The sequence below is a fragment of the Lutra lutra genome, chromosome 9 (genome assembly GCF_902655055.1).
Source record: "Lutra lutra chromosome 9, mLutLut1.2, whole genome shotgun sequence".
NCBI lineage: Eukaryota > Metazoa > Chordata > Mammalia > Carnivora > Mustelidae > Lutra > Lutra lutra.
Window position 1 is genome coordinate 118,574,042 of NC_062286.1, and position 24,111 is coordinate 118,598,152.

The 24,111-nt window shown below is 48.1% G+C and overlaps 1 protein-coding gene across 1 annotated transcript; it reads right to left on the reverse strand.

Moving 5' to 3' along the window:
* Positions 1-5,425: 5,425 nt before the first annotated feature.
* SUN5 (Sad1 and UNC84 domain containing 5) lies at positions 5,426-23,229 on the reverse strand. The gene is made up of 13 exons (XM_047747186.1): positions 23,025-23,229; positions 21,469-21,533; positions 21,182-21,256; positions 20,131-20,197; positions 19,103-19,164; positions 15,449-15,498; positions 14,101-14,135; positions 13,390-13,498; positions 8,819-8,897; positions 7,835-7,950; positions 7,199-7,366; positions 6,618-6,704; positions 5,426-5,604 (listed from the first exon to the last, which is right to left on the reverse strand). The coding sequence occupies exons 1-13, from the start codon at positions 23,090-23,092 to the stop codon at positions 5,479-5,481; spliced, it is 1,107 nt and encodes a 368-aa protein (XP_047603142.1). The 5' UTR covers positions 23,093-23,229; the 3' UTR covers positions 5,426-5,478.
* Between the last annotated feature and the right edge of the window lie 882 nt (positions 23,230-24,111).

Here is a 24,111-nt window from a genome sequence, read left to right on the forward strand (position 1 = left end):
TTCCCCCTTCCCACTTCAGACCCACTGTAAGAGCTGAGGGCTCAGCAGACTCAGGGCTGTGTGTTGTGGGGCAGAAGCTCCCTGGTTCTGGGGCAGGAGGCTGGCCTAGCCCCTCCTTCCTCTGACCAGACCCCTCCTGCAAACCAGCCCCAGGGAACCGCCACCATTGAGGAACAAGCAGCTTCTGTGTGTCCAAAGACCAGAAAGGTGGAAGGATTCTGGGGACCCCAGAGTCTAGGCCAGACTTCCAGGCCACCCAGAGCTTCCCATAAGCCCTTGGTCCCCTGTTGGGGGAAGAAGGTGGGTAGATGGGGGTGCTTCCTCCGGGCTCCTCGCCTGTGACCATGATGCATGGTGACCAGCAGCATCAGCTCCTCCTTTCTCGGGCTAAGTCACCCCCACCCCCAAGCCCTGGGTGGGTGACCATGACCTGAGAAATGACCATCATGGGATTCCCCCGCCCCACCTAGCCTGCCTGCGTCGGGGCTGGGAGCTAGATTTGGCTCGAGGAAAGAATGTGGTACTTCCTTCCCTCTGTTGGTGAGCGGCTCACACCCATCACCACAGTCAACAAAGACCTTTCACTCCAGCAGTTTGGGGGCCTCGGTCCACCCCTGGCCGGGAGGAGGTGAAGACTAGCATATCGTAGCATATGGGGACATGGAGGTGACTTCCTCGAGGTCACACAGTGAAGGAACAGCAGGCAGAGATGAGGTCCAGGGTCCAGAGATCTCTGAGGCTCAGGGAGGCCGAGGCCCTCCGATCTGCCCTACCTAGCCTGGGTTCCAGGGATTAGTGGGATTAGCTCAAATCCTGGAGCTTGAGCTAGGTTTATCGGAGGCGCCGTGCCGGGGGCCTTAAGGGGTGGTTTGGCACTCGCTACCTCCGGTCTGCCTTGGTCGCCGCCTAGAGCTAACTCCCGCCTTGGCCGTCTGCCCACTCCTCTGCTCCAGTCCCGTGGGTGGGCCGAGGGACAGGCAGGCAGCCAGCCTTGTTCATTGTGCACTGGGAGGGTGGGGGGACTGAGGCCTAGAGGTGGCCCTTGTTCCCCTGCAAGATGTTGCCACAGCAGGGAGCCCTCCCAGGTGTGGAACAACCCCTTGCCCCCTGCTGGGTTGAATAGGTTTCCGTGGTGGTTCTGGAGTGAGACTCAGTCCCTCTTGGGCGGGGCCTGTCTTCATATCTGTAGAGGACCTTCAAGATCGCTGTGGGACTCTACCACCCAACCCAGGGCTTACTGAACTTGGAGGAGGGACTGTGGGGGCAGGTGAAGGGGAGACCCATGGTGAAGGAAGAGGAGCCTGGTCATCCAGGCCGGGGCTGAGCTGAAGCAGCGGGTGCCCCTCATGAGGAACAAGACGCCCCAGGGATTGAACGCTCTGTCTGTGCTGTGTGATTGTCCCCAGGGTTCTAGGGGAGATGCGGGGGTCAGCTGCTCACAGGGCCCAGCTGGGACAAAACCCAGGATTCCTGCCCTCTACTCATGGGTCCACAGTCAGTCCACCCAAACCTTCTGGAATTTGAAATGACTGTGGGAAGTGTTGAAGGGAGAGCAAGCCTCAGGGGCCTGCGGGTTGGGCTGACATTACTGTTTCACCTAACTCACTGTGTGAGCTCAGGAAGTCGCTCTGCCACTCCCATGCCCGTCTCATCTGTGGTAATACCGTGGGGATGAGATGAGCTGGTGCGGGTGAACACACTTGGGCATTATGGAATGCTTGTGGGTGACAGGTGCGTGCCTCTAGGGCACTGGGGAGAATTTACTTGAGTCCTCCAGACGGTGGGAACCATGGAGTGCCACACGAGTGTCACATAGCAGGAGTTTCCTCCCCGGCTGCTATAACCACAAAAAATGTCACTGAGGGTGAAGATCCCATTTACAATCGTCCTACCACTGGTAAAAGATCTAAAATTAAATCTGACCCAAAAATGCAGAATTCATTTGAGGAAACCAATGACACTTTACTAAAGCTATTGAAGGAGAACTTGAAGATGCAGAGAGAAGACTCCATGTTCCGGGAAGAGAAGAACTGACATGGCCAAGAGATTTATTCTTCATATGTGAATCTGTAAAATCGCTGCAAGGCCAGCTGTTAAAAAAATGCAGCTTTGTTGACACAAGAGGATGGGTAAGCTTGCCTGGCAGAGAACATGTATGAGAAGCAGAAGTAGAGAACAGGGTGCTCACCATGGCACACATCAACACATTTTCCAAAGCTAACTCGAAGGGTATAGTGCTGGTGCAGGACGAGGAGGAGGGCTGGATGAAGTGAGAAAGAGACCAGAAGCTGTGAGTTGACTCTGTTTCCAAGGTGCAGAGGAAAGATGGTCTATTCAATAATGGATTCAATAATGGTACCGCACTGTGGCCTTGGGTAGTCACTTAACAAAAATTAAACCAGATCCCTACCTCACACCATGCACAAAAATAAATTCCAGTTGCACTAAAGGGCTTTTATAATTCTGAATCTTGTGTGTGTGCACTAAAGAGCATATCCATCACCTATCACATATCTATTCTATATGTCATATACAGAGAGAGACATAGACATAAAATCAGTAGAAATATAGGAGCATATTGCTATCATCTTGTAACTGGACAGGTTCTTCATGAAATGCATACAACTTAGAATCTATAAAGGAAAAGACTTAACTACATAAAGTTTTCAAAAATAACTGCTGAACAAAATACACATTCAACAAAGAAGACAAATGACTGGAAGAAAACATGTAGAATGCCTGAGTGAGGCTGGGAAGGGCATTTGTGGGAGGAAGCGGGGTGTCTATGGCTCTGCTTTTCATCAAATTTCAGTATGGTGTGGCTTTTAAATCCCAAGAATGGGTCTAAACAAAATCTATGGAAATAACGCCAGGTTGTCTACCAGGTCCATAAATTGCTGATAACGGCCCGGGGGTGGCAGGAGTAAGAGGGGACCCCTTGAAGCCCATCCCACTGTGTAGACCATGGGAGGCCAGGTCCTAGGGCCAGGTGCCAGTGAGGGGCCTGGCGGATAGCCAGAGGGATGGATTCTCCACCAGGACAGGTGCCAGTCCAGGGTGCCCTCCCAGGAGACTAACATATTTCTGATTTATCCATCCTTCTAATGCCCAGCTGGACCCTTGCCAGCATCTGTACTTGCCTGCCCCTTCCTGGATGAATTCGCTCCCTTGTAGGCTCCATTCCCTGGGCCCTTTCCAGCTTGGTCAGCCTGTCTGCCACTCTGGGACCCTGCTTAGGGGCACTGTCACCACTCACTTCCCCAGAGGACTGGGCCTCCTATCACCTGCCTGGGGATAAAGGGTGACAATCACCTTGGTGATCATTTACTCAGCGCCCACTGTGTGCCATGCTCTGTGCTGAGAGCTCTGTGGTTGGAGTCACAGTAGGTAATGACCCTGGATACTGTTTTCAGCACTTCTGTAAGCTCTTGAGTAAATAGTAAACAGGTGGGACTCAGCTAAGGCAAAGATTATGCATGCAAAATGAGTGACTGCTTTAGGGAAGAGAAACTTCAAAAAATTTACATCTGCATGTCTCACAGTATACAGTGATGATAGAATGTGCTATCTGAATTTATAGGATTTTCTTAAGTTTCTAAAGTATCCCAAATTTTCTCCATTAAAGGATTTAAGGTATTTTATAGCTGTGTGTGTGTGTGTGTGTGTGTGTGTGTGTGTGTGTGTGTGTGAGATTGAGAGAGAGAGAGAGAGAATTTTTATCATGGTAAAATACATATAGCAAAATTTACCATCTTAACTATTTTAAAGGTTACAGCTCAGTGGTATTCACTATATTCGTAATCAGGGGCCCCCATCACCACCCGCCATTGCCAGAGCTCGTTCCGTTTTGCAGAACTGAAAGTCTCTGCAGTTAAACCATTAGCTCCCCATTCTCCCCGGCCCCTGGCCCCCGGGCCCTGACAACCAATCTACCTCTTATCCCTAAGAATTGGACCACACTCAGCAGCTCATGTATGCGGAATAATACCGTGTCTGTCTTTCTGGAACTTCATTTAGCATAATGTCCTCCAGGTTCATCCGTGTTGTAGCCTATTACAGAATTTCCTTCCTCTTCCAAGCTGAATAATATTCCATGGTGTGTACATGTCATATTTTGTCTGTTCACCGGCTGTTGGACACATGGGCTGCTTCCACGTTCTAGCTGTTGCAAACGATGCCGCCATGAGCATGGGTGTTCAGATGCCTCTTGGAGAGCCTGCTTTCAGTTCTTATGGGTATGCACCCAGCAGTGGGATTGCTGGATCAACGGCAGGGCTAGTTTTAATATTTTGAGGAAACACCCTGCTGTCTTCCGCTGTGGCTGTGTCATTTTGTGTCCCCACCAACAGCGCACACAGTTCTGATTTCTCCGCCTCCTCATCAACTCTTATTTTGGTTTTTTTGTAGTAACCATCCTAATGGATGAGATGGTATCTCATTGGAGTTTTGATTTTCATTTCTCTACTGATTAGTGATCTTCAGTGTGCTTATTGGCCACTAGTATATTTCTCTCTCTTTTTTTAGTGTATCTGGCTGCCAGTTTGTTTGTTTAAAGATTTTATGTTATTTATTTGACAGAGACACAGAGAGAGGGAACACAAGCAGAGGGAGTTAGGGAGGGAGAAGCAGGCTTCCTGCTGAGCAGGGAGCCCGATGTGGGACTGGATCCCAGGACCTGGGATCATGACCCGAGCTGAAGGCAGCTGCTTAGCCAACTGAGCAACCCAGGTACCCCCATTTGTATATTTCTAAAGAGAAATGTCTATTCAAGTCTTCCGCCCATTTTTGATTTTTTTGTCGTTGTTGTTCTTGTTGTGGTTGTTTTAGGAGTCTCACTATATTCTGGATATTCATTATCAGCTATATCATTTACAAATATTTTCTCCTGTTCTGTGGGTTCTTTTTACTATGTTTACTTATCATCTCTGGAGGCCCAACATGGAATAGATATGTAATACCTGGGAAAAAGCAGGTCCACAGAGGGTGTGTGTCCTAATGTCACACAGTAGATGGTCTGTGTGATGGAACACTCTGTGGTGGGCAAGGGTGGGACATCTAATCCCCCACCTCATTTGACACAACAGCCACAATCTTGTTCTGTTGTACAGATGGGTACACTGAGGCCCTGGGAGGGCCAGGTCTTGCCCAAGGTCACAGCTGAGTCAGGGGCAGAGCCAGGGGATGTGAAGCCAGGGAGATGGCTTAGGTACAGGGGAGACTGCCTAGCTTTAAATCCTGGTGCTGCATTTGTGAGTGGCGACCTCTGGCGAGTTTTCGCTTGGAGTCTTCAATGTCTGCCTCTGTGAAATGGGGCCTCGTGAAGCTCTTGTAAGGGGGCCTGGACACTTTAGACCATGGCCTCAGATACCACGTGGTAGCCCACCATCCCTCTGGCACCAAGAAACACTCAGACTTGGGCTGGGCTGTGAAGAATAAACTTTAATCTCTCTGGGGTGGGGGCTCTGGTTCGGGTGCTCTCTAGGGCATTCTAGGTGGGGTCACGGAGCCGTGCACGCGCACCCGGTACAGGCAGGTGAAGCGTGGGTTTCCCCAGTTGCTCGATATCTTCACCTTGATAGCCCCAAAAGCTCGGGCAGGCTGGTTCTGGAAGAGACTCACAGACATGGATCCGTTGGCTTCCACTCTGCCTGTCCAGAGGGATGTTTGGGGGTGGAAGGGAACTCTCCCATTTCACAGGTGGGAAAACTGAGGCTCAGAGAGCAGAATGGACTATCCTGAAGCCACACAGGAAATTGACACTCAGGGGCTGAGATGGAAGTTGCTGAGGCCAGAAGGACAGATATACTGTGACTGAGAAAGCATCCCAGCCGTCGGGCCCTGGCACATAGGGCTGTGGGACCCAAGGGCAAATTGTTGCCCCCTGTGGGGCCTCAGTTTCCCCTCTCTGTAGGATGGAAGGGTAATATCTGCTTCCCAGGTTTGTTGTGGGCATGAAACAAGGTCCTGGAGCTAACTGGCCTGCCACCTGGTAGACACTCGCTCAGTGAGAGCTGCCTCCTCCTCTTCTTACCCCCCACCCTCCCCTCAGGGATGGAGCCACGCAAAAGCTGGGGTCTTGGCCTTTGAGATCTCACTGGATGCTTTGAACCTTCTAGGGAATTACAAAGGGGAACCTGAGGCCCCGAGAGGAAGGAAATGGCCAAGATCACGCAGATTTGTGGGGTCGGGGTTTGGGTCAGTGTCAGCCTGAGTCTCAGCACCATTCTACCATCCACCCCTCACAGTCCTGCTGCTGTTCCCGGCTTCCACCCCTTCAGGCCTCTGTTAGATCAGGACCTGATGACGGGGCCTCCCAGCACAGAGATGTTAATTTGGAAGCCAGCAGCAGCCTGTTCCACATCTGCTGTCCCTGGAGGAACCGCAGTAGGTAGGCTGGGGGAAATGATGTAATCCTAGAAGCTGGATGGATCTCCTCGGGGTCCCACTTTGGCCCTGGGCAGTGGCTCCATACTCTGAGTCTCAGTTCCCTCGCTTGTCACGTGGGCTGGTGACCATTGTGCACACCCGGTGGGGGGGTGAGAAGGGGTTCCCTGGGGAAAGCCCTGCACATGTGTACATTCAATATGTGCTCAACACGGGCTGCTATTCTCAGTTACCTGGAGCTGGAACATCTGAATGATGTTTTCTGGCTGAAACTGAAATGCCCCCAGGAATACCTCCTCCCTGGGAGAGCCTTCCATGCCCTGTAGAATCAGAACCAAGGAAAAAGTATCAGGTATCTGGCAGGGCCTTCAGAGGGTGCTGCCCCTCTGCAGCCGAGACTTGCATACCTCCCAGGATGGGGAACTCCCTACCTCGTTGGGCATCATTCCATTGCAGGACAGAATATTGGTTAGGAAAGAGCATTCTACTGGGAATCAAAAGCCCGAGGGTTCTCTCCTAACTGTCATTGACTTGTAGGATTTGGGTCTTTCCCTGACCCTTTTTGGACCTCAGTTTCCTTGTTAATGGCATCTGAAGACCAAACTGGCTCTGAAAAGCTTGGCTTGAAATAAGGTAGTTGCTTATCTTCCAACCTCAAAGGCTGTGATCAACTCAGAACCTGGTCACCCTCAGCCTTAACAGAGCCCCATCCGGCCCCCCTAGCACATTGGGTTGTGCAGACGGAGTGCCTAGAGTCCCGCCATAAGAGGCTGTCCCCTTAGCCAAGCCTCGCTCCCTGCTGGGGCATGCTCACGTAAATGACAAAGTCCTTGGGAGCGGTGTCCAGGCTGCCTGACAGTGAGATAGTCTTGGGGATGTGCTGCAGTGTCAGGTTGGACAGGTAGACCTTCTGGGCGAGTCGGATGGTCACCTGGCCTCGGTCCCCCGAGAAAGCCCAGCAGTTGCCAGGCGTCATGTTGGGCTGGAAGGGGCAGGTGCAGTGGGGGCTATGCTGGGTGGGTGAGTGAAGGTGAATTCCTCGTCCCACCCTGGCTCCCTGGACCTCCTTTGCCCTTTGCCTCCTGGATGAGCCAGATCTTCCATCGACAAAGCTTAGCTCAAACACCACCAACTCCAGGAAGCTCCCCTGAGAGCTGGCAGCCAGAATGAGCCTTCCCTCAGCCCAGCACAGGGAGGGCAGGGGCCTGCTTGGGGCTGTGAGGGTTCCTTGACCCTCAAGTCTTGAGGGGGAGGTGCGGGGGCTCCTTCCAGTGCCAAAGCAGGCCGCCCTTCCCTGCCCCTGCCTCTTCTGTCTCCTATTCCTACCTTTCCCCCAACCTTGGGGCCCCACCCCCTTTGTGCGCACCCCCAGTGTCTGCTTCCAGATCCTGCTCCCAGAACCCTGACCACACCCCTACCACTCTCTCCTCATCCCCCCAATCCCCCCTGCCTCGAGGATCACGTCCGGGGGCTGCGCATAGTTCCACAGCCTGATCCAGTTCCAGTAGGAGCGAGCCTTGTCGTGGTTGTATGTGGCTGACGTTTGCTCAAAGTCGATGGAGGCCCCTGTATGGGAGGGAGGGTCAGGTTGGGCCCGGACCAGGCACCAGGCAAGCACTTTGGGTGAGTCACTGGCCCTCTCTGGACTTCAGTGTTCTCTGGGAGATGGGAGTAAGAAGAGTAGCACCAATAGGAATGCTAACGTCCACCCCACAGGACTGATGTGAGGAGATGAGTTAGCCCACCAAAGTCCTTCCCTCCGTGTTGATGTCAACCTCATTATTTCCACGGCTATTGTTAGGACTGTTTCACAGAGGAGGGCACTCCTGCCCTGAGAGCCTAAGCCAATGCCCTCTGACCCCTCATGCCCTTGGGTCTGGGTTAGCCCAGCCAGCCAGTGCCCCCTGCCCACCCCACCTCACCTTCTTCCCTATGTTCCTCCTGCGCTCCTGCTGTGTCCACATGGGGGTAACTTCACAGGCGCTCCCCTGGGTCTGAAATACTTCTCCCTCCTGGCCAGGTCGCAACTCAAAGGTCCTCCCGCACACCCCTCTGCCCGGGGCCCCTCTCTCCCCACCACCTGCTCTGGTTTTCCACAGCACTGATTCCCACTTGCAATCGTCCCCAGTTGGTTTTTATGTGATCAGACTCCCCGACGTGGGGCAGGTGTGGCTCTGCTGGCCTCTGGGTCTGGAGGATGGTGAATGGGTAGACGGGTTGTGGGGACCTCCTCTCCCTGCCTCAGCTCCCCTTTCGACAACAGAAAATTGTAGCAAGAAAATCATCTGGGGGACAGAGGTTAGTTCTGACCGTGAACTTTCCGGTAGCAGAGAGTGCATCAGACCCGAACAGAAATCCATCGTCTGAAGAGCTTCTGGGGAAACTTGAGGAGGGCAGATTAGTGGGGGATGGGGGGCGAGGGGGACTCACTTACCTATAGACTTTAGGGCAAAGTCTGGCTTTTCAATAAAATCTCCTTGTATCATCTTCATTATTTTCTGGGCAATTTTTTGCTAAGGAGATAGAAAACACAAGCTGTGTGCTGACGTCCCCAGATCACGTCCCCGTGTGTGTTCACGCCAGATGACAGGCAGCTGCAGGAACTCCCTTGTCCTTAACTGTTTACCCCTGCCTGTGGAGACGGTGGCTGGTCTTGGCACAAGATTCCCCCAGTTGCTGCACTGTGAGGAGGCCCAGGTGACACAGAGCCACCCTACCCCACCTCTACACTGGTTTTCCTCGGTGCTTCCACATGCCCCATGACAGGGTGTCCCACGTGGGACAGGAATCTGGGTGAAGTGAAGTGGCAGGGGTTCTGGGGTCAGACAGACTTTCACTGCTGAGGGGTTTGGGGCTAGTTACATCCCCTCTGAATCCAGGCCTTCTTGTCTGGAACACGGGGATGATACTCGTGTCCCCCTCCTGCTACTGTGGGGATGACAGCCAGGACTTATAAGGCTGCTCCTGTGTGCCAGGACCGTCCTCGGTGTCCCATGTGTTCACTCTTAGCCCCTCATAACAACCCTCGGAGGTATGTGCTATGATCACCCCTATTTTAAAGATAAAAATACTAGGGTACAAAAGGGAGTGTAGGGGGGCACCTGAGTGGCTCAGTCAGTTAAGCATCTGCCTTTGGCTCAGATTGTGATCCCAGGGTCCTGGGATCGAGTCCTGCATTGGGCTCCCTGTTAGCAGGAAGCCTGCTTCTCCCTCTGCCTCTGTCTCTGTCTCTCATGAATAAATAAATAAAATCTTAAAAAAAAACAACAACAGGGTAGCGCGTGCGAAGTCCTATAGCTGGTAAGAGGCAGACCCAGGCACTTCGGTTCCAGCATTTGGGCTCTTAGCTACTAGCTCTCCTGCCAGATACAGCCTGCAAGCACTTAACCTAGTTGGTGCTCAGGAAAGGCTGGCTATTATTTGTATCAGACTCTTGAAAACTGTGGCATATTGTATTTCCCCAAAATGGCCACAGCAAAGTCTCCTGTGACATACTTTTCTTTCAATATGACTTTAATACTAAACTAAAGTTCCCTCCCATCAGTCTGGGAGGGCCTGTGGCTACGGCAGAGGTGATGCCATGTGACTTCTGGGCTAAGCCTAAAAGGGGCTACAGCTCTACTTGGTCCTCTGGGGACACTCATTCTTGGAGGCCAGCTACCATGCTGTGAGGAAGACCACACAGCACTGAGACCCCAAGTATGGGTGCTTTCATCAACAGCCTTGAGTTCCCAGCTGATAACCAATATCAACTTCTAGACATGTGAGTGAAGAAACTTCCAGATGGGTCCAGATAGAGTTGCCAAGTCACCCCAGCCTTCAGGTCTTCCCAGGTGAGGCCTCAGACATTGTGGAACAGTGGCAAACAAAATAGCATTCTGCTTGAATCCCTGACCCACAGAATCTCTGAGAGTGATCAAATTATTGTTTTGCATCACCAAATTTTGGAGTGGTTTGATGTGTGACAAGAGTAACCAGACTAGCCACGGTGTTACAGGACAGTTATTATGATTTGTTTTGTTGATGTGGAAACTTGGAAAGTTTGATGACCTGCTTAACCTCCAAAAGGTAAGAAAAGGGGACACCTCAGTGGCTCAGTTGGTTAAAGTGGCTGCCTTTGGCTCAGGTCATGATCCCTAGGGTCCTGGGATGGAGCCCCGCATCAGCCTCCTTGCTCAGTGGGGATATCCTGCTCCTCCCCTGCTTGCTACTCCCTTTGCTTGTGCTTGCTCCCCCTCCTTCTCTGTCAAATAAATAAAATCTTCAAACAAACAAACCCCCAAAATGTTAGAAAATATATTTCATCCATAAAATAAGAATAGAAATCTATGGAAAGGAACACCCAGAGAGCAAAAAAGAAAATTCTTGGGAATTCATAATATATTAACAGAAACAAAAAACCCAGTAGAAGTTTTGGTAGATAAAGTTGAGATCATGTTCTCAATTTCAGAACAAAGAGAAGAAAAAAGGGAGAATTGGAAGAATACAGAAGATGAGTTCAGAAATTTAACATCCAAACAATAGGAGTTTAAAAAATGAGAATAAAACAGATATGGCTGGGGGGAAAATACCCATTTAATCACACGAGTAAAGAAGACTTTTTAGGGCTAAAAGACATGAATTTCCACATTGTAATGGTCCCAAGGGTAGCCAGCCCATAGGCATACAATCATGACATTTAAGATGTAAGGTGAGATGTAGGGCTTCCAGGTAAGATTTAGTAAATTAAAGAGGATCAATTCTTCCACTATAAAAACAACTAGGAAAAGCCATATAGTTTATAAATCATATTTTAAAGCCACCACTGAGCTATGGGAGCAATGAGGACAAGAAGGATTAAAATTCTATAGAGGAGAGAACCATTCTGAAATTTCCTGACAATATTTTAATTCCTGAGGGCATTTGCTAATTCTGGGCATGGGCTGAAGACTTGGGCTTAGGCTGAATAAGGGCTGCTACTGGTGAAAGAGAAAGCAGCAAAGATTTTAATAGTCACAAAGGACTAAAAGGACAAAAGTAGAAACTTGATGAGCCTCAAACCTGAATAGTTTCCCCATAAGATGTTAATTGCAACCCAGAACTGTGGAAGAGGTTAAAGAGCTACTTGAAAACTTCTGAAAGACAGAGTAAAACTTCCCAGTTTCACAACGTTTGGGAAACTAAGTCCCTTTTAGTGAGGGGACCTCAAATAAACCTAAGTGAGAGATTAAAGCCTTACAAACATCTTCCTAGTATATATCAGAATCATTCAGAGGGCTTGTTGAAACACAGATGGTTGGTTCCCATCCTTAGTAGGTTGGGGGGTGGCCCATTAACTCAAATTTCTAGTATTTCCCCAGGTAATGCTGATGTTGCTGGTACGGGGGTCATACTCTAAGAACCACTGCCCTAGAAGGAGTGGTGAATAAATACTGAGAAGCTGTAGCTGCACCTAAGGACTAAACCAATCATGGGCACAATTAAAGGCTGAGAATCCAAGCTTGTCCCTGGCAGAGGTTACCCCTGGGGTCAGAGATTTTGCATTGATGCAAGGCTGGAAGACAAAATTGGAGACTTGGGAAGCCTCAGACATGTGGTCAGTCTTTCCCATTAAGAGATCTACCAAAAGTTTGAAGCTGCATGGGCAGGATATTGAAGGGTTACCCTTAACCTCTGACTAAATCTTTCAAAAATTGCAAGCCAGGTCTGAATCAGCTGAATGAAGGTCTACATAGAAGTGATCAGAGTACTCATCTTCCTTACAAAGAAAAGGGAGAACATTCTCTAGTTGAAGTTATAATTTATATCTGGAGCATATAATCACTTCATATACAATGTCCTGAAAACAAAAAAATATCTAGACATGAAGAGACAGGACCATATGATAGATACTCCAAAGAAAAACAGATGATAGAAAAAGACCGTAGATGATCCAAATATTGGATTTAGCAGACAAGGATTTAAAATAACTATGATAATATGTTAAATAAAAGAAAATAAAATTTATTAGAGAATTATGTTGGAGAATTTCACCACAGAATTAAAATTTATGAAAAAGAATCAAAAGTATATTTCAGAACTAAATAATGCAACATATGAAATTAAGAACTTATTGGAAAAAAATTAATAGTAGATTGGACAGAACAGAATACTAGATCATTAGTGAACCTGAAGAAATGTGAATAGAAAACATCAAAAACTGAAGCATATAGAGAAAAAGAATGAAAATAAAACACGCCAGGTAATAGCATAGGAATTACATGGAACACACTCTAAAAATCTAGCATAGATGTAACTGGAGTCCTGGGAATGGAGATAGATAATGAGGAAGAAACAGTACTTTAAGAAACGATAGCTGGGGTGTTTTGGAGACTCAATAATTAAGCATCGGCCTTCAACTCAGGTCATGATCCCACCGTCCTGGGATCAAGCCCCACCTCGGGCTCCTTGTTCAGCATGAGGCCTGCTTCTCCCTCTCCCATTCCCCCTGCTTGTGTTCCCTCTCTCACTCTCTCTCTGTCAAATAAATAAATAATTTTTTTTAAGAAATAATAGCTAAGAAATTTAAAAAACTATTGAAAAACATCAACCCATAGATCCAATAAGCTCAGCAACCCCACCCCAAACAGGTTAAATATAGAACACTGGAAATAAGAAGAACACCCTACAAACTCCCAGAGATAGGAAAAAAAAATAACAGACCATACTCAAAGGACCAATACTAGCACTATTACACTTCTCAACAGCAACAGTGTAACTAGAACACAGTAGTGGAATTCCTTCAAAATTTTCAGGGGAAACTTTCCTAGCAAGGCTTTTATACCCAGCAAAACTATCAATCAAAGGCAAGAATAAAATAAAGATATTTTCAAATGTGCAAGTTCTAAGCAAATTAATAAGTCTCCTATTTCACTCTCTTCCAGGAAGTTGTTGGGGGATGTGCTCCACTAAAACTTGAGAAATGAAATAAGGCATTAAACAAAGAGAGAAGTCAAATGTTTGGGAGGAGAATGGCCAGTATCTCACCTCGTCTGACATGGCTTCCATCAACTGGAGCTTAGCAATGAGCTGGGTCATGTTACCTCGGAGGTCCTGGATTTCCCCAGTGTGATGCCGCACCTTCTCCTGGTACATTCTTAAGAGGAAGGGGTTAAAACATGGACCAACTGGTTTGTGATGCTGCTCTTGTCACCCTCAGCTTCTGCTTTTGTCAGTCAGCCCACAGAGAATTAGCATCACGTTTTCTCACTCTCCTGGCCTATCCATCAGGTTCTTATCTTTGAAATACTACTCATGCTCCTCTTCCTACTTGGAATATTTTAAAATTCAACTTACTCCTTCCAAATATTCCTGAATATTTATTTGCAATTAAGGATGCTGCCACCAGGTGGTATCTTGTTAGTTAAAATTTCTACTCAGCTACCATTTGCTGAGCACTAACCTTAGGCTAGGAATTATTCGGAACACTTTGCATCTTCTTTAATATTCATAATTACCCAGAGCAAAGTGGGTGTTAGCTTCATCTCATAAATGAGAAGACAAAGGCCCAGAGAAGTGAAGTAGCTTGCAAAAATTTAGCCAGGTAGGAAGTATGGGAGCTGGGATTTAAATCTAGGTTGGTCTGATGGCAGAGCCCAAAATTTTAGGCAATACATCACAGGCCCTAGATATAGTTCTGGTTTTTAGGTGATAATAAGCAGATTATTCTTTAGGTGATAATTAGCAGATTCTTCTTACCTCAAGCTTTGCAGTGGACTATTTATGCTGTCATCCTGGTAGGGTGTTGAGGAAAGCAAGGGATCTTTTTCAGATGGCCTAATCTGGGCCCAATTGAACTTTATCCATCCATTCTCCCACAACCATAAATCTATCTATTCACCCACCTACCATCTATCCAAAACCCAATATAACCTCCATTTAAAATCCATCCATCCACATCCATCCACCCTTCCACCCATCTACTAATCCATCCAAACACATTTCCCACTCATCTACTCTTCCATTTATCCAAATTTCCTTATTCATCCACCCTCCTGTCCATATAACTTAACTTATATATTGACTCTTTCACCAAACCATTCACTTTCCCATCTATCCAACCTCTCAGCAACCATATGTCCATCCATCCATCCATCCATCCATCCATCCATCCATCCATCCATCCATTTATCCACCTGTATATCCCATCTGCCCTTCCATCTGTCCATTTTCTCATCCATCCAATCTCCCATTCATCCATTCATCTATCCCCACAGCCATTTCCCCACATCCCTGAATTCATCACTTCCATTGTCCCATCCATTCTCTCTCCATTCCACATTTCCATCTGATCATCAGTCAACCAACATTGATAGTGGTAGCACTGTGCCCCAGCCCTTAGGTGGACATCACTGGAATGAATCAGACCTGGCTCTGTCTTCAAGAGAGCTCCCGATACAGTTGGGAAAATAGTCATGATTACAAAATATTGCATTCATGATTACAGAAAATTGTGGGAGGAAAGGGGAATGTCATCACCTCCACCTGTAACTTCTGCAGGAAGTTACACTTTAGCTGGATCCTGAAGTATTTAAAGGAGTCTAAAAGGGGAGAAGAGGAGAGGGAGGGACAAGCTCCTCAGATCCCTTTTCTCTTTAGGCCTTCTGAAACTTTTTACTGTCCTCTGACAAGGATCTCTGGCCACTGATTTCCTCCTCTTTCTTCCCCAGGAACTACAAAGCAAATGGTCTCATTTCATTTGAGAACAAACTGCCTTGTGTAGAGAGAGAATTGTGTTCCATCCTCACTCTCCCACTTTAGGAGGGAGACTTGGCAAAGGAAAGATAGGTCACCTCTGGGAGTGAGTTAGAGGAGAGTCCTTCTGTAAGAACAAGAACTATTGTATCTGACCTTTTAAAGTCACATTTTGGTGGGAGAGATGGGTTCCAGGTAGGTGTTGTGGCAGGAGCAGAGATTTGGGTCTGGGATGAGTCAGGAACTGACTAGAGTCCAGATATGGTGAGAGTGAGAGAAGCTGATGGAGGCAACATTGTCTGGTTGGAGTGAGGTTAGTCAGTGGTGGGGCCTGAAAAGAGCACACACTCACCTGCCAGACTTCCATTTTGGATGGTAAGTGCATAGAAAACATCCAGAATCCTGTGAGGACAAGAGAATGAAAGGAAGCCATTTAAGATGAAAGGTTAAAAGCTTGGGCTTTGGCATTAAGGTATCTGGATTCAAATTCCAGCCTTGGCACTAACATTGCACAACTTTGGAAGAACTTACTTAATCTCTCTATACCTAAATTTCTTCCTCTGTAAAATGGGAATAACAGTAATATCCACTTCATGATCAAACAATATCATCTATGCAAAGTGTCTCACATAAACCAAATAATCCATGTCCCATCTCCTTCCCCTGTCCCAATTCTACTGGGGATAATTGATGAAGAGAAGAAAATAAGATGGTCTTCCCTGCATTTTATGATCTCTGTACTACCTGAAATCCTACCATTCAAGCCATTATTAAAAGTCTTTAAAATTTATGTTGATTGTGAAACAATCAACAAACCAGGAATAGAATGGAACTCTCTCAATCTGGTAAAACCCATGTATGAAAAACCCGCAGCTAACAACATGCTTAATGGTAAAAGACTGGATGCTTTCTTCCAGAGATAAGGAACAAGACTAGTATGTCTACTCTTGCTATTCCTTTTCTTTAAGATTTTATTTATTTATTTGAGAGAGAGTGAGAGGAGCACAAGCAAGGGAGAGGGAGAAACAGGCTCCCTGCTTGGGGAAGGAGCCCAATGTAGGGCTTTATCCCAGGACCCTGGGATCTTGACCTGAGCCAAAGGCAGATGCTTAACCTACTTGAACCACCCAGGTGCCCCTACTCTTGTTGTTTCTATTTAACATTGTCCTGAAGGTTCTAGCCAGGTCAATTAGTCAAGAAAAATAAATAAAAGGCAGATGACAATACCTTGCATAAAGAATCCTAAAGTATCTAAGGCTGAGTGTATTGCCCAGTATCAGAACAGCAAGGATATAAGATCAGTATATGAAAATCAATCCTATTTCTAAACACAAGCAATAAACAATCTGAAAATGAAATTAAGAAAACAATTTCATTTACAATAGCATCTCAAAGAAGAAAATACTTGGAATAAATTTAACAGAGTGCAAACCTTGCACTCTAAAAGAGACAAAACATAATTGGAGGAAGTTAAAGAAGACATGGAGATATATATCAATAATGGAAAGATAACCCATGTTCATGGATTGGAAAACTTAATATTGTTAAGCTAACACTACTCCCCAAATTCATCTGTGAATCAATGCAATCATTCTCAAAATTCCAGTAGACTTTTTTTAAGAAATGGAAAAACTGATCCTAAAATTCATATGGAAATGTAAAGGAGTATAGCTGCCAAAATAATTTTTTTTTTAATTTGACAGAGAGATCACAAGCTGGCAGAGAGGCAGGCAGAGAGAGAGGAGGAAGCAGGCTCCCCGAGAGAGCAGAGAGCCCGATGCGGGGCTCGATCCCAGGACTCCGAGATCATGACCTGAGCCGAAGGCAGCGGCTTAACCCACTGAGCCACCCAGGCGCCCCAGGCTGCCAAAATAATTTAAGAAGAACGAAGTTGGAGAACTCAAACTTCTGGATTTCAAAATTTACTATAAAGTTATAGCAATCAATCCAGGGTAGTACTGGCAAATAGACATATAGATCAAGGGAACAAAATTAACAACCCAGAAATAAACCTTCACATTTATGATCAATTGATTTTCAATAAGGGTGCCAGACGATTCAATAAGGCAGAAATAGTCTTTTCAATAAATCGAACAACTGGATATCTACATTCAAAAGAATGGAGTTGGATCCTTACCTCACACCATATGCAAAAATTAGCACAAAAATGGATCATAGATCTAAATGTAAGGGCTAAAACTATACAAATCTTGGAAGAAAAAGTGGTAGTAAGTCTTTATAACTTTAAGTTAGGCAATAGTTTGTTGCATCTGACATTAAAGCACATATATGACAAAAGAAAATATAGATAAATTGGATTTCATCAACATTTTAAAAATTTGGGATGCCTGGGTGGCTCAGTCAGTTAGGCATCTGCCTTCAGCTCACATCATGATCCCAGGGTGCTGGGATTGAACCCCACAACAGGCTCCTTGCTCAGCAGGGAGTCTGATTCTCCCTCTTCCTCTGCCTCTTCCTCAGCTTGTGCACGCTTTCTCTCTCTCTTGCTCACTCTCTCTCTCAAATAAATAAATAAAATCTTTTTTAAAAATTAAAAAAATTGTGTCATCAAGAAAATGAAAAGACAACCCACAGAATGGGAGAAAATACTTGCAAATTGTATATCTGATAAGGGACTTGTATCCAGACTATATAAGAAACTCTTACAAGTCAATAACAAAAAGACAAGCCAATTTAAAAATGGGCCAAGATCTGAATAGACATTTCTCCAAAGAAGATCTACAAATGACCAATAAGCACATGAAAAGATGCTCAACATCATTAGTCATTAGGGAAATGAACTAAAAACCACAATGAGATACCCACCACCACCCTCAGATGGCTAAACTAAAAGACAGATAATAACCAGTGTTGGTGAGGATGTGGAGAAATTGGACCCTTATACATGCTGGTGGGAATGTAAAATGGTGCAGCTACTTTGGAAAAAAATTTGGTAAGTCCTCAGATAGTTAAGTAGAGACTTGTTGCATAACTCAGCCAATTCTGCTTCTAAATACATATCTAAGAGAATTTAAAACACATATCCACACAAACATTTTACTGGAACACTTGCAGGAACATTATTAATGGTGGTCAAAAAGCAGAAAGAATTGTAATATCTATCAAACAGTAGATGGGCAAACAAAATGTGGCATATCCATACATGGAATATTTTCAGCCATAAAGAAGGGTCAAATGCTGAGCCACGCTACACCATGGATGAACCTTGAGAACAGAATGACAAGTGAAAGAAACCACCAAGACCCCATAGTATAATATGATTCTATTTATATGAAATGCCCAGAATAGGCAAATCCATAGAGACAGAAAGTAGATTAGCGATTGGTCGTCTAGGTCTGGGGTGAGGGGGAATGGGAAATGATAGATAGGGACTAAGGAATGTCTTCTTGGGGGTAGTGAACATACTGGAATTTGATAGTAGTGATGGGTGCAGGACTTTGTGAATATACTAAAAAACAGTGAATTAGACATGTGAAAAATGGTGATCTTTATGGTATGCAAATTATATCTCAATAAAGCTGTTATTTTAAAAAATGTTATTTGTTAGGTTAAGTTTCCTAGGAATTTCTAATTTCCTAGGAAATCCACACCCCTCCCCGGACCCCAAGTCCCTGGGCCAATATGCTTGAGTGGAGAGAGGAGATCCCTTTGCTTGGGAAAGTAAAGCCATGATGTGGGAGGTGATAGCAGTGGCCGGAAGGAGCCACAGAAAACTCAGAAGTCGGTAATAATTATCGTGTCATGGTTGGGGGAGAACTTTACAGTTTTCAAGGCTTTTCTTAGCTTTCCAAAAATTTCCTTGGTCATCAGTTAATTTACTCCTCACAGCAACACTCATTAGACAGATGGGGAAACTGAGGCTCCTAGAGGGTCACTGTCTTGCCTAGGATGACATAGTCAGTGTCAGAGCCTTCACTCTTTCCCTCCCCAGGTTGGGTGAGAGCTCAGGGATACCTCCACCTGGGCCAGGGCCCTGGAAACGTACCAAAAGCACAGAGGACCAGAACACCTGTCTTTTCCATGAGCTTCTGGAAGAATAGCTTGCATCTGGAAGACAGAGAATCAGCAGTCAAGGTGAAGAAGGGCTTTGCACAAGCTAGCAAGTCTTGGCCTGGCCTTTGCCCTTTTCCTACCTGGCAGGGCAGGACCCACCCTGGGCAGTGAGACACCCACTCCAAGATGCTGGCTGAGTCCTGGGGCTGCACAGCATCACAGGGAAAGAAAGCTCTTACCCAGTATTTGGGGCCATCAGAGATCCACTGACAGTGGTCACCCACATCTTCTTCACACCCTTTATCTGCAAACTGTCTGTCCCTTCCCTTCTGTCCTGGTGACCACATCCTTCAGAGCTCAGCACAAATGAACATCCCCTCATTCTGTGACCTCCAGAGTCAACACTGACCTCCTCCTCTTACCACTGATTTTGGTGTCTGTCTGCCTTCCTCTGACTGGGAGCTCAGGAGTGGTGAGAGTCAAGGCTGGGTCCAGAATAGGTATTAAGATGTTTGGAATGCAAACTCTAAGTGAATGAATGATGTGGAAAGCTCTGTAGGAATTTGGAGGAGTTTGCATGGACCAGAAAGGTGAAGGGAAAGGATGGGACCTGCACTCCAAGCAGGAAAAACAGCATGTTTCAAGGTACTGGGGCATAAACAGGAATAGCAGGCCCAGGGGGTAAGAACCCTAGCCTTGCTGGCCCAGTGGGTCCACAGCAGGATGCATAATGAGGCAGCTCAAAAAGGAAGCATGGGGAAGGATTCTGGAAGGCTGCAGGCAAAGGAGGGAGTCACATTCTGAGGAGAGAGGATATAATAAAAGCCAGGTTGGGGATGTCTTCTGTGGTCTGGTGATCAAGAGGAGGTTCAAACCAGTGAGGGGGCTGCCATGGTAGCCCGCTGCATGTTCCCAGCCCCGTCAGCTTCCCCCTCTCCAGCCTCCCCCTGCCAGCCTCCCCCTGCCAGCTCCCGTTCCCCAACCTCCCCCGCCAGCCTCCCCTCGCCTGCTCGTGCCCACCTGCAGGTATTGAACAGAATCTGGTGAACCTGAGTCCTCAGGAAGCAGGCCAGGCAGGTGATCCAGGCTGCGGAGGAGGCAGGAGAGCCGTGAACAGCTGCACCCTTGTTCTTACTCTACAAAGCCTTGCAGGGGGTGAGGCCCTCTTGCTGGGAGACCCTCCCAATTTTCTAATCGAGCCCAGGGTAACCCTGCTCTGCTTACGGGTCAGCACCAGCTCCGAGGGAGGACAGGTCCTAGAGGTGAGCCTGGCTTGTGACTAGCAGTTAATGGCTACCTCACAGTGACTCCAGAGCACAAGAAGTCTGGGGTGTGCCTCTGCCCATTCCCAGACATTGGGAGCTTCTCAAGGGCAGGGTCCCTGTCTGGTTTATCCCTGGGGGCCCTGTGTTGCCCAGCATGGAACTGGATAAAAAGTTGGGGTTCAGGATAGATAAGTAGGTGGGAGGATGCATGAACGGACAGAAGAATGGTGAGACAACAGCTTGGAAGTTGGCCGAGTAGGAAGACAGATGAGTAAATGGAAGGTTAGTTAGAAGGATGGACAGGTGGACGACTGGGTGGGTGTGAATATTAGCAGATAAAGGTTGGGGGGAACTGATGGTTGACTCATTGAATGGCTGGCTGGCTGAGCTAACGGGGTGCACGGCTATTACAACAGATGTTCCGAGAAACGACTGGGTGACGAGTAAGTGGAGGGGCAGGTGGCCGAACTTTGGGGTGTGCTCAGACCATGTTCCGGAAGTGAGGGTGCATCACATCAGACCATTCCCATGACTTCACCAATGGCCTCCTGGTCCAGGGCCCGGGCAGGTGGTCGAGTAGGGGAGCGCCCGACAGCTCTGCCTCCAAACGGCGTGTCTCCCTCCGACACCCTCTCTCCAGCCACCAAAGAGATCCTGGCTGGAATGACACCCCTGACACTTTCAGAGTTCCCTCCCTCCCCGGCAGCCAAGCGGAGGCCTTACTTCCCCAGGTCAGCACAGCCTGTGGCTGGGCCCTTTTCCTCGGCCCACGCTGAAGGCCAGGGCGGTACTCAGTACATACGTACACACACAGGCCAGCAGGCACTGGGTCAGGCCCGGGGCTGGGGCATTGAGGCGGACGGGCAACACGAAGGCATCACCTGCAGAGAGCACGGGGCTGTCATGTCAGGGCCAGCCTCAGGGACCCTGTGCCTTGCAGACATCAGAGAAGCACCCTGAGCTGGGGGCGGACATCCCTGCTCCCCACCCCGCCCCTCGCTGGGTGGCCCCGGGGTGCCCCTCTGGACATCTCTGAGCCTCGGCTCCTTGCTCCTCACAAAGACCCGGGGCTCCCCCTCCCATCCCTGCTCACTCGGGTTCGGGTTCGACAAATTGTCCTCTGTTACCCGGCAGGTGTTCCGGCCTCTTGGGGCGACCCTGGGGATGACAAGATTCACAATCCCATTTTATAATTTTCAAGAAACGTGGTGCCCCCATGTTCCAGATTGAGAAAATGAGGTGCAGAGAAGTTTGCCCGAGACCCCCAACCTGTGAATCAGGGACACAGCCAAGTCTGACCGACCGCAAACCCAAGTCTCTTTTGAGACTTTTGACTTGCTCGGTCTCCCAGCAAGAGGACTCCATCTGCTGTGGCAGTCACCGGTGGTTATCACCCAAAAGCCAATCCCTTCCCTCGCTGGCAGGAGGCTGATTTTGGTCCCTTGTCCCCCTCCTACCCTGTGTGAGTTTCGATAATCCTGATTGCTCTAAGCCTACCCCCAGCGCCTTGCTGCTTATTGGGTTGGGGGGAGGTCTGCAGGGGTGAGGGGTGGGGTGGGCTGGGTATAGGGACTTTCTTGTTGCTAAAATGAGACCCACGGGAAGCAAGTCCCATTCTCTTTGTACCTAGACAGCCATGCTTCTCTGGGCCACTGGAGCTGCACTAGCCAGCTGTCACAGTGGGGAGGCCAACAGGGAGAGCAAAATGATAGTGGGGACCTGGGTCTCGGGGACACTGCACACCCATGGAATTGACGTGCTCTGGAGCGACCCACCTCTTGGGAACTTTTGGTGTGTGAGATAACACATTTTTTAAATTTCTTAAGACAATGGTCTCTGAACATTAATTATTACACCTTCTCCCAATGTATTTATGTTTATTTCTTAAGAAATGATATATACACAGGCACCTGAGTGGCTCAGTGGGTTAAGCCTCTGCCTTCAGCTCAGGTCATGATCTCAGGGTCCTGGGATCTAGCCCCACATCAGGCTCTCTGCTCAGCGGGGAGCCTGCTTCCCCCTCTCTCTCTGCCTGCCTCTCTGCCTACTTGTGATCTCAATCTCTCTCTGTCAAATAAATAAATAATTAATAATAAATAATTAATTAAAAAATTATATATATAATACCACATGAATATTATTTACTCTTTCAAATGTGCAAATCTGTTCATATATTCCCAAGTAATAGAAATCAAAAGAGGATGCGCTGAAAATATACACACTGAAGTTCTAGTAAGTTCTCCCCTTCACGCAGGGGATTGTTTTCCATACCCTCTTGGAATATACACGCCCCCTTTTGGGGGCCCAAGCGATAGGCAGAGGTGAGCATTTCCCCACTTACCCGCCTTCTCCCTCACTAGCCTGGGACCTCCGTGGGGGCCGGTGCAGCCCATGTCCCCGGCACCCTGCCCAGTGCCCACATACAATAGGTGCTCAGTAAGCACGTGTTGAAGGGATGACTGCCCCTCCACTCCCTTGGCGGGGAGATTTTAGGAAAGCAACCGCCAAACCTTCCCGACCTTGGCCGCTGCCTCTGTGAAGGCCGTCAGTCATGCCCACTCATCTCCGGGGAGAGGGCCGAGGGCCGAGGGCCAGCATTGGGTAAACTGCAAAGAACCGGGCAGCAGGGTTGGGGGCTGCCATCCTTACCTCCTGGGCCGGATGACGTCCTCCGGTGGGTCACACGGGTCCACGGGGCTCCTTGAGGACCGTGGCATAGATTTTCTTCTCTAGGAAATCGAGGGGAAATGGTACTGGGGCTCTGCGGGAGTTGGCGAGGGAGAAGTGGCTGCCGCTGCCACCAGCTCCTAGCGTTCCCTGGCAGGGGCCGCATGGGGTCTCACCAGGTCAGGTGGAGCTGTGGGCACTGTGACCTCATAGAGCAGGGGGCGGCGGGGCAGGAGGGCTCTGCCGAGTCTCTAGCTTGGTTCCGGAACTCCTCCTTGGCTGAACCCATTCTGACCCACTTTCCACTTTTTAAGATGAGGCCTCAGGACAGGGAGGGTCATGCCAGGATCTCAGCGGCTGGGCAGGAGCAGAGCGGAGGCTCCAATACCCAGACCAGGCTTTCTTTGTGCCCCTCACCCTGCAGCTCCTTCCCTGCTCCAAGCTTCCCAGACTTGCCATCTGCTTAGGCCGCACGTGAAGGCATCTTATATATGGGTCTGCTCACTGGTGGACGTTTTGCGGAACACAGAATATTGCATATGCTATTGTTTTAATAAAATTCTGCATTTCCTGGAGACAAATAAAAGCATAACAGAGTGGAAAGGTCTGGCTTCGTTTTTTTCCTGTCAGCCCTGCCGATGGAGAGTTTATCTGGATTGTGAAGCTAAAAGGAACTCCTTTTGCCCCTGGGTGGTGGTTGCTGAAATTGTAGGCTAAGTTGCTGTGGGCCAACTTAGCCTACAAGGCAAAGATTTGCCCCTCAGGAAGGCCTGCAAACTAGAACCTGAACGTGGGACTGTGTTAGGTTACAGAACAAAGATGATCCGGGGCTTGCAGATGGGATTAAGGTCACCCACTAATCAGCTGATCTTGAGATAGAAGAATATTCTGGCTTATCCCAGAAGGGTCTGTAAATGGAAGAGGGAGGCAGAAGGGACATGGGTGGAAGCATGAGGAACCCTCAGCCCCAACTTGCTGGTTTGAAGTTGATGAGGCCTTAAGGCAGCCTGTGAAAGCAACCTCCGGCAGCTGGAAAAGGCAGGCAAGAGAATCCTCCCCTAGAGTTTCT